Below are 11,254 nucleotides of genomic sequence, written 5' to 3' on the forward strand. Positions count from 1 at the left end.
CCTTCTCTCATGTGGAAGTCGTTAACATGTGTTCGTTAATAAAGGTTAACGTTGTGAGAACCATGCGTTCCCTGGGAACACATTCTTTGGGAGCATCAATTTTTCACTCCCAAAGAACACATTCTTCTTTGGGTATTGTTTTCACACGGAAACACCTTTTTTTTTTTTTTTTCTTGTACCAAACACGTTTTTGCTTCGTAAAAACAAAGAGGGCCTTAAATTCTTGGAAATATGATTGAACTCAGCTGAGACAAAAGAGTTCTTCTCAAGCAAAATGTCATGTAAAATTGGTCACACTTCACTCAGTGATGAATTGAGGGAATGGGATCTCTTCCTCACATGCACATCCACTGTGCATTGGGAACATCTCACGTGATTAATAACTTATAAGTATGGGATATATATACAATGCATGGTAGGATGTGCATATGAAACACGTGTGAGGCGCCTTAAGTGAGTAATAGATCCGGTCTCTGAATTGAGTGCAAGAAAAGAGAAATTTTCTGCAGTAAAAATCGTAGAGCAAAGATGGGTGTAAAGCATTGCATAACTTTTATTGAATGTGAACCACTGTTGCATGGAAGGAGCCATAATAAATAAGTGCGGCCAAGATTTTATGAGATATCGTGGTCTGATCCACAGGTGGAATAGTCCTCAATAAAACTCAGAAGGAAGGAGTTTTTCACTGTGGCCTGTTTTCAAATGCTCCATCCATGGCGTTCGGATCCTCTCCAACAAAACACGTTTCAACTCTCTATCAATATAATCTGACACATCTTATACATGATGGGTCCCATTATTGATATCTCTATTTGAATTTACATCTCTGCCCCATAAGGGGCCTCCTCATCCCGGGTTTGGATGTAGTAGACATATTAGATAAGTACAATGAGTGAGCACATATTAGCACACATGTCCCGGTTAATGTGCCTTTTATCTAAATGTTTTTCTTCCGTTGGACAGAAATTATCCATTATTTTATTATTTTTGTCAAAATAATTAAAAATAAAAAACAATGAAAAAGGAAAACATAAATGAGTCCCAACTCTCAATACGTTTAGGTTTTCTTTTTTCATTGTTTTTATTTTTAATTATTTTGACAATGATAATAAAATAATGGATAATTTCTGTCCAATGGAAGAAAAACATTTAGATAAAAGGCACATTAACCGGGACATGTGTGCTAATATGTGCTCACTCATTGTACTTATCTAATGCGCCTACTACATACAGACCCATCCCGCAGCATGTCCCCACGAGAACATCTCCCGATACTTGAACCGATAATGTCATCATTAAGAGATGTTCTCAAACCAAGCAACCATAGCCTTGTTTGTTCACCTCCCTCCTCCAACCCTAATCCGAGGTTGAATATGGTAGCTAACAGAATTCTACCTTCTTTGTTTATTTGTTTTTTTTTTTTGTAATTTTTTCAGAATTCAATATTTTCTTTTAGATAGCTTCTTTAGAGGATTTGGATGGATTTACATTTCCTATGTAGTGGTTTCTTTCTTATTCACTCTCATCACCTTACTAGGCAATTCCCAACATCACCGTTGTGGAATTTGAATTACGCAGGAATAAACCTTCGCACTCTTTTGAAAACCTGTGGAGTTATCATGACTTCTGACTGGAAAATGTAAAGATTTTAAGAATTGGATTGAAATATCATTTGTATGCATCTCGGCAGAACTGCGTTGATTGATATGCATGTAAAATGTGAACGAAGTGATGCTCGTCAACTGTTTGACAATACGCATGTTAAAGATGTTTTATCATGGAATGCTTTGATTGCTGGTTACGGAGTCATTCAAATTGCTAATGCGTTGTTTCAATGAATGCCAAAAGGAAATATTGTTTCTTGGATTGCTATGATATCCAGGTACACTTAGAATGGGTTTGCAGAGCGAGCAATGAGTTTGTTTTAGGAGATGTTTAGGGTGGATTCAAAGGTAAAGCTCCAACTGGTTAACTATCATGACCAAGTTTGTTTTGATTTCTGCGGTTTTTATTATTTTTATATTTTTCTTGTAATTTATGCCACTTCTGTATTTTTTTACAATTTTATTGTTTTTCTGTAATATCTGTTTTTCAATGTTTTCCTATATTTTTCTGTTATTTTTCTTCATTTTCTATGTGGGTTGGGTAGGGTCAAGATAGGTTTGGATTGAAATCAATTTATTTAATTTAATCTAAATGGGTCATAAATGGATTGAACAGGTTAAATGCTCACCCAATTGCCACCCTTACCCAATTTACTTTTAACTTGGCTGACTTGCGATATGATCTTAATGGCTGTAAAACATTGCTCGTGTCTCTTTCCAAATTAACCACTTCCGCTTTATCAAAAAAAAAAAAAGACCACATGGGGCAAGCATGAATGTTCTCTGATTGTATGGATTAAAAAGCCACCAAACATGAAACTTGAAACATGTCGATGTGATGGCAGGTCCACAGTTCTTGAAACGCCAAACCTTCAAGCTTCAATCTATCATGTATGACCTCTACAATGTATGATCTAGTAAACCATATAACCATAAAAAATAGCAGAAGGATGAAGGTTCTTCACAACTTACCATGTAAGACATGGGAGCTTTTTAACTCAACAGTGGATTTCCCCGGCATGCCCACTAAGCTTTCACAGAATTCGAGGCGCTGAAAGATGAGAACCATCAACCATGTTTGTAAAACAAAGGCGGAAAGCAGGAATGACCTCCCCCATTAACCATCCATCATTGTGCCATTACACAATTTTTCCTTTTCCTTTTGGCAGTGAGCTAGACAGTCAATATAATAGGTACATGAATATCTGACGCATCCCCCACGCCAAAAACCAAAAGGGCGCACTATGACCAATTTTTCCCACTTGGGAACTTCTCTCTAATTGCCCTCCCTGCCGGAAAAATGCTTCCCAGAGATCATTAATTAATGGCTACAGCTCGCCCTGGTATACTATTTCTTCGGTTAATAAGATCACAGCCCACCATTTAATGGGTTGCACTCAAGATATCATGAAATCAGTCGGAAAGATTCAATATGATCGAATAATTGCAACTAGCAATGCATCCATATTAGATAGTGCGAAAACAGCGTTACAACCACAAAGGCACTATTAAAAAGCAGATGTCTAAAATGTAATCCAGCCATACTCTTTTTTGTATGGTACAGAGGATATTTTATGTGGACCCATGATGCGTCCTCGTTGACTGTTTAGTCAACGGTTTATCCATTTTAGCTCGAACCTTTTTGTAACATCACTCCTTAACTCTTAACCAATGCACAATACTCGAACACGCTTTATGAATAAGAGATCCCTCCTGACGCCTGACTCCTGAGGCATTTAATGAGCAAGAGCTCCAAATGCCAAAATTTAAATCACAGAAAGTACATAAACAATCTCTTTGGAAGGTATGAAGAAAAAGAATCTCTTTTGAAGGTTGGGATGGGCATGTTGGCTGCATAAACAGAGCCTATCACAGTTGACCAAAAGAAAAGAATATGGTGAACCTCTCCTCTACAAACCTCCACTATCTCCTCTTCTCTTATCCCGATCCTTTGCGTCCAGTCCAGGTACACTACAATAATTCCAAACTTACTTCAGCAAATAACAAGATTCAATTGGATTACAAATGTTAACAATCACGGGCCTCTCAGGGTGCGAATAGTTTTTCTTTTTCATCTTTCAAAACTTAAAAAATGAACTCAAGTCCACAAGGCAAAGCAACAGAGTAGTGTCCTAAGTCACATCAAGGCAAAGCAACAGGGTAGTGTCCTGTCTACAAGGCAAAGCAACGGGGTAGTGCCTTTAGCACCTTGTAGCCCAGGTGGGTTACCTGGGCAATGACTATTGGCGAAGATGGTCTTGAATTTTCAGTAAATATCCCACATTAGCAAGGAAACATGGAACATATTTAATTGTATGACAAAATGGATTCATGTATCCAATCTCATATAGTTTTTTTTTTTTATTACTAAATAAAAAGACTATCAATGCTAACAAAAAGAATTATAATCAGAACTCAGAATATCCCTTAACCAAAGCACATTAAATCATATAATCCCATAACTCATAAGGTAATACAATGAATCATATTTTCCCATACAACAAGGCAAGGCGGCACCATACTAAAATCGTGCATTTTCCATATAGCAAGAATGCAAGATCACCTTTTATTTGGCATTACATTTGTGGGGACTCAGCAATGCAGACAGAGCAGGGTGCACATGAGGCCCATAGGCCACACCACAGAAAGCCTGTGGATCCATAGGTTTGATACACCTCCTTTTTGGCAGTGACACCGTGTAAGCAACTACTGGATTATTGGCCATGGTTGTCTACCGGCCTCTTGGACTCTGATACTAATGTGATTATTTTCTTAAGTTGGAAGTGCATTTTTCAAGACTTCCAAGTGATCTTGCTATATGGCCAATTATCCAGTAGTTGGCTACACCATTTTTTTTTAGTGAAAAATGAACCACTCACCACTGCCTGCCAATTTTGACCATCCAGCCACTTGACCAGCTATCCTCTTAAGCTTCATTTTCTACCTTATGCAAAGAAATGGGCCTAGTCTCTGTGTTTGCATCTTAAAACTTGTTGGAGTAATAAACAAACCCCCTTTTACTTGACTAAAATTTATTCGTAAATTAACTTTACTGTTTTTTCTTAATGCCATAATCATCTGAATTCTCAGCAACTTCCTTTTCACTTCAGTTGCTATTGTTAAGCAGATAGGCGTAAGCTTCAGACCTCCCAAATGGAACACTAGTAGAGAACAGACATCTAGAAGTTCCATTAGGCTACGCATAACAGTTGCAAATTGGACTGGAAAAGAATGTTACATGCGCCACAAGCAAACAGTTTTGGGATCAATTGGGTTTCTGAACATGGCCTACAGCTTTGTTATCCCCCCTACTTCTATCATTTACAGCCTATGACAAAGCTAGGGGAGGTGCTGTCGCATGCATCATCTAAACGGGAGTTTGACAGGTAGGGGGAGATTACTCTAGGATTTATGGGACTTCCCCCAATTAGAGGAGCTGAGGGGAAAAGGTAGTCGGCCTCAGAAGATGACATCAAAGATAAGAAGAATGAAATGGATAGGGAGTGTGAAGAAGCATATGAGGAGGTGTTCCAAATTGACAAGATTAGACATTTACACAAGTGTCCTCCAATCAATAGATCAGGTTCCAAATACACCCAGAATGTCTTTCTGGGTCACAGGTCAAACAGTTTTACCACAGTTGTATATGATAGATAGATAGATAGATAGATAGAGGTCATAGGTTCAAGTCTCTTTACATTTTAAGGTTTGTGGTAATTTAGTGACCCGGGTGGGTCCTTGAAACTTGGCCGGTTTTAAACAGTTCCCATTCGGTTTTGATTGGTTTGTTGATTTTTCAGAAATCTGAAAAACTGGGGTATCCATTATCCAAAAATCTGAATGGTTTCTGGTTCCGAGGTTATACAGCCAACCGTCTGGTCTGGTCCAAGTTATGGAGATTACACCTTTCCTAAAGCTACATATAGATAAAGAGAATACCACTTGTAAGAGGAAGAGATGAATAATCAAACAGCTAAAGATGAACCTGTATTTGGTGAAAGTCAATGAGGAGATTAAATCCTTTAAGCAGAGACCTGGATTGAGCTAGGAGTAAGTCTAGAAACAGTATCCTTTTGTCTGGATTCAAATTCAGATTAGGCAGATTTTGGGAATGCTTATTTGAAAAATAAATGTTCATGAGTGTTTGGTAAAAAAGCATTTATTTCAAACAGGGTAGTATGGATATTTTTAAAATGACACGGCGGTTCAAGGCAGGCCAGAAAGGAAATAAGCAATGTAAGCCCAAAATTTGGGCTTCTTGAATAAGTGCTTATATCAGGAATAAGCACTTATTTGGGTTTATTTCCCAAATGCAAATAAGTACTTATTGGTGTGGTCCCGACCCAAAAATAAGTGCTTATTCAAATAGGCACTTATTTTTAACCACTCCCAAACTAAGCCTTAGATCCAATATTAATGAATCAAAATTTGATAATAGTATATCTGATTAAGTCCAATCCATTTGTAGCTCTAACTGGGAGTGGGAGGTAGGCATCAAAGAGAACTTGAAGATAGAGGTGCTCACGGTTTAGTTAACCGAACCATGAGCTATTTTTTAAAACCAAACTGATACTACGAGTTTTTGTAAAACTGTGAGCCAAAATCAATTGGTTAATCAGTTGATTGGTTCAAATCTTCAGTTTCTCGATTTTTTATATTTTCAATATAGTATAAATAATATATAAATACGATAAATATATATAATATATTATTATTAGTTATTATATTATACATATATAATTAAACTACATACATATATATATACCAGCCGGTTTGGTTAACTGCCAATCTTTTGGTTAACCAGATTTTTCGGTTGAATTTCCTTGGTTTGGTTTGGTTTTTCGTTTTTGTTGAGCACCCCTACTTCAAGGGAGACATCTCAACCTGTAAAAGAACCTTTCAAGACTACAATTACTTTTTCAAAGAGTAACATGGATAGAGGAAGAGGAGGAAGCTGTAAAGTGGAGAGATGGGCAGCAGGGCAGGTGATTGGTGGTGGTTATTCAGCATTGAGGCATGCTAGAACTTTGAAGTAATGGAATTTTTACCACTTGGAAACAGTTAAAAAGTAAGAGGAACAGAACGTTGTGTGTACAAGAAACTAAAAGAAGAATAATAAAGATAGATAAGTGACAAAGAGCTATACCTAATCTTAATTAACATACCAAAAGAAAATGACACCAGACTAGAGGCAGTTACAATAATATGGAAGTAAGGAGCACTCCTTCAAGGTTTGAAAATAGTTATTCCCTTACTGAGGTGGTCAAATTTGATTGTCAAAGGGAATTGCAGAGTGGTGATAAGTTGGATGGAAAAGGAAAATGAAAATGAAGGCCCCCAGGAACTGCACCAGGAGATTAGAGAAGCGTTATGGTGGGCATCCTATTTGTCTTGCTGGTTTGAGTTGATAATTCCATCAGCCAATTCTTTAGCTGATACTCCTGCCAAAGATAGTAACCAGAAACCATATTTTTTTTAGGGAACATCAGGGTCTGGGTTTGATGTACTTACTAATCATTATAGCCAGAAACCACCGAACAAACTGAAACCTAACCCTATTTCTTGCTAATGATTATTAATTAATCGATGACTCACTAGTTTAGCAGAAGAAAGAAAGAACTAAAGTGTTCTTTAATCTCTACAATTCAAGATCATGTGCGCTGATATCAACTTTATACCCATACAAACAATACATTCTTTAATTTTCACCGAGAAATTCATAAATGAATGGAACAGTTGTGGCCTATCAATATCATTCTCCAAAATCCAATTGTCCACATTAAACTGGTCGAGTCTGGGCCAGCCAACAAGGACATTGCATCATCCTACGCTAAACTGGTCGAACCCGACCTCACAAATTAGTAGCTCTGGCATTAGTTGATACACCCATATTTGCATTTACCATTACCACCTCATACACGCAACGGTTAAGGGAATAAGGGTTTTATTGACTTGCCCGTGGACACATGGGGGGAACAAGCGGCTTTTGTTGGCTTAATTAAGAGCAGTGACTCGCCATCATAATTCATTATGAATTATGTAGGTGCCACCTCCACCTACGTGCAACGCTTCAAATTATGGGAAATGTTCACACCACCCCTCTGGCTCTGACCCCTCCCCTCATTTGTTGTCTAAAAATTTTGTATTTGGACGGAACTAAAGTGGTAGGGTATAGACTATAGAGTTCACGTGGACCGGGCCAGGGCCAGGTGAACACATAACATCTGTAGACTGTAGAACAACCACCATCTTATAGGCCCACCTTTCTAAACTCCGATAGGTCATCATCCACTGACAAGAAACCAATAACGAGTCCTAGAGAAAAATTTTATTTTAGTTGTTATCATCTATAGTTTACTTGTACAAACTACAATCCTTCACCACTTTACCCACCAACACAGGTCCAAGTCCAACACCACCCTTGGCCTTGGGCCTTGCTGCCTTGCACAGTGGTAGACAGTGATGTGAGTAACCCAACCCAACCCAACCCACCCCAAGAACAAGCATACCCCAACAATTAACGTCTCCCTTTGCCCTAGGTGGACCACAGGTCCACAGGCGCACTCGCCAGGCAAATCATGCTTAAAACTTTTAAAGAGGACACATTCTGTGGGAGAAAGAACGCAATCATAAACCATTGCATAGAAATTACGAGGTAGCAATAAAGGCCCAAAACTATGACGACGACGACGATGACCCCAGCGGAGTCACCGGAATACGAATTTGAATGGGGACCTTCTCCTGCCACTCTCGGTCAATCTCCCACCGGACTTCCTGTCGATTTCAGTCCACCTTTAATCGCCATGGTCGTCGTTGTTGCCACCGCCTTCCTCGTTGTCACCTACTTCCGTCTAATCTCTCGCCACCTCACTCCGCCCGTCCGCAGTCTCCTCCGACGATCACGCAGACGCTGGAGACGATGGCGTCACCGCTATTCGTACGATCCATCCGTCGGCGACCTCGAATCACCTCTACCTAACAACGTTTTCGAGTCTAGCGACGCCTATCACTACCTCTCTCCTTACGGACTCGACGAGGCGGTAATCAAAACCATACCTCTCTCCGTCTATAGCTCCAAAGGAAACCACAACAATAATAACAAGGGGTTCTCCGGCGGGAGCCGTGACTGCGCCGTTTGTCTACTTGAATTCGAAGAGAATGACTACATCCGCACCCTCCCCGTCTGTGCCCATGCCTTCCATGTGGACTGCATTGATATATGGCTCAGGTCTCATGCCAACTGTCCTCTATGCCGTGCCGGGATATTCCGTCCAGAATCTCCATTTATTCCATTAATGGCAGCCAGAATCCGACCGAGTCTCGACGAAGGGCTATTAGGTCTCCTCGTCAATCGGCTAACTGAAGCAGCTCCGGAAGCCGATGCACCAGCGTCGGAGATTGGACCCATTGAAGAGGCATCGCCTCGAAGAAACGAGAGCGACGATAGAAGATTTAACGGTCGAGATTTCTTGTTAAAGAGATCATACTCATTCGGATTCGAGCGAAACTTCACAGTGGATCGGTTTGTGATGGAGCCAGCAACAACGTCACCTTGGAGATATCGTAGAGGGAGTTTCTGGAGCAAGCGGCCATCGCCTTTTAGCTCATTGTCTAAACCAAGGGTTTTCTCTTTCCGTTACTACAGGGGCATGAAATCTCCTTTCTTTCGACGGAGAGGATTGTTTCCACTATCAGAATCAAGCGTGAGATACTCCGGCGGAGGATCATCGCGACGGACTAAGTCGTTGACCAGCCCTATCTTCATGAGATCGTCGGTGGTGGCAGGGTTCTCGTCCAGCCGATTGAGGTGCGGAGATCTCGAGGCATTGCTATCGCCGGAAAGATTGAATTTGGGCCGAAGATAGCATGATTGGCAAATGAACCGGTATCGGATCACCGGCGAGAATTACCGGAAACCGACGGTGGCGGTGAGTTGGGGGGTGCAGATATCTGGGGTCATTTCTTTAATGGAGGTGGCATGCCGAAATTAATGTGTTGCCGGCTTTGTAGTGGCCAGTGGTCACGACTCACGAAAGAACGGGGCAATTAATGAAAATAGACGAGAGAACCTATGGAGCTTTCTTCCTCTCTTCGGTCTGTGTACCGCTGCCGACGGGTAATGGCGAAGTTGGGTGGAACTCATAAATGCTAGAGTGAGAGCATCAGCAAGAGTCTCTTCAGCCAGCCTTCACTCTTCCTTCTGGTCTGCTTTAGCATGGAAAAGCGGGAAAACCACACCGACTCTCTCATTAAAGAAAAAAAAGACTGGCTCAAGACAAATTGTTGGACTTAACCTAGCCCTCCTCTCCAGGGTCCATTTGATCAGAATCTTTTTCATCAAATGCAATAATAAGATCAACCCTCTGTATATCCTGATCCTGTCTGGCTGAGAACCACTTTTGGATTCGAATACCTTATGTATGTCAACCTCGGATACATTATGACTATTAATTATTATTTTATCATTTGAAGTTCCAACATTAGTATTTAGTAGCAGTAAATAAAAAAATAGATAATAATAGAACGGTGCTTGTCTCTCTGAACTTTGAAGAGTTTAAACGAGAGGGTGGGCGGTGGAAACCGCCGAGTTCAATTTGCCTTTCCCTACTATTAACTTAAAGCCTTGGTTTGTTTCTAAGCTCACTGACACGACAAGGGCCGTCTGGCACTGAGAGCCCACAACAAGGAAATGGAAAGGCTACGTTACGTTTGTTAAGGTGCGTTTTCTATGCTTCTCTATTGGTCATATGGATTATGGACGGTGATGGCAGCTTCATACCTATGACCGGGAAACCATATGGATATAATCTAGTTTAGCCAGAATTGTTTACCCAGTCAGGAGGACTCAGGAGCCAGAAATTCGGAACCTCGTCTGTCCTTTTGATAAAATTGGGTCCTGGGTCCAAGTCCAACTTCTTGACGTCTGATTGGAATCTATAGAATGTGTTGTTAGATCATGTCCCTTCTGGCTTCAGGTAAGACCAATCCCTCTGGCTCTGGGCTTCCTTTTTTTTTTTTCTGATAAAATGCTCTGCGCTTCTGGGAGTAGGAGGGGGGCCGGGTTTGGAAATTGGAACAGCCAGCTATTACTAAGTATTAAGGCTAATAAATTATTACCAAAAAAAAGGGTAATAAATTGGAGTCAATAACCTTATCAGCCAGGCTTTAATAATATCACTGCATGCATTGCATTTTGTTTCAGAAATCGGACAAAGGCGATAAGCATGCCATAAAGGAGGAAGGGGGGGGAAGGTCTCATAAAACAGTGCATGATCTTGACACCAATGGTCAACTCTCTCGTTCCCTCACCTCACGTGGAGACACGTCATAGGCTAAGTCAGATTTCAGACAAAACCTATTAATTTTAGTTAGGAAAGCACTCCAACTTTAACTTACTACGAATTCGCCACGTATGCTGCTCTTCACCTGCACTGACAAGTGACAACAACGGTTTATAATGTTGAAACCATCCCTTTTCTAACACAATTGCAATAGCTCTCTGTCAAATCCGGTCAACCGGTCAAGTCGATCGTGAGTTCTCTTTTTCAATGAAGCTTTCTGTCAAATATCGTTTGCCACGTGGCAACGCAAGCCTCTGCTCTAGTGCACCTGCACCTGGATGGCAATATGATATCTGTCCCTGGGAGTAG

At 40.5% G+C, this 11,254-nt stretch overlaps 1 protein-coding gene across 1 annotated transcript; it reads left to right on the forward strand.

The window, feature by feature from the left end:
- The first annotated feature begins 7,616 nt into the window (after positions 1-7,616).
- Positions 7,617-10,069, forward strand: LOC148851018 (RING/U-box superfamily protein). Its single transcript, XM_088942470.1, has one exon. It carries the CDS (start codon positions 8,282-8,284, stop codon positions 9,467-9,469), a length of 1,188 nt encoding a protein of 395 aa, XP_088798596.1. The 5' UTR covers positions 7,617-8,281; the 3' UTR covers positions 9,470-10,069.
- The last annotated feature ends 1,185 nt before the right edge of the window (positions 10,070-11,254 follow it).

The sequence above is a fragment of the Nelumbo lutea genome, chromosome 5 (assembly GCF_056320005.1).
Source record: "Nelumbo lutea isolate HS-2025 chromosome 5, American lotus-T2T, whole genome shotgun sequence".
In the NCBI taxonomy this organism is placed as follows: Eukaryota; Viridiplantae; Streptophyta; class Magnoliopsida; order Proteales; family Nelumbonaceae; genus Nelumbo; species Nelumbo lutea.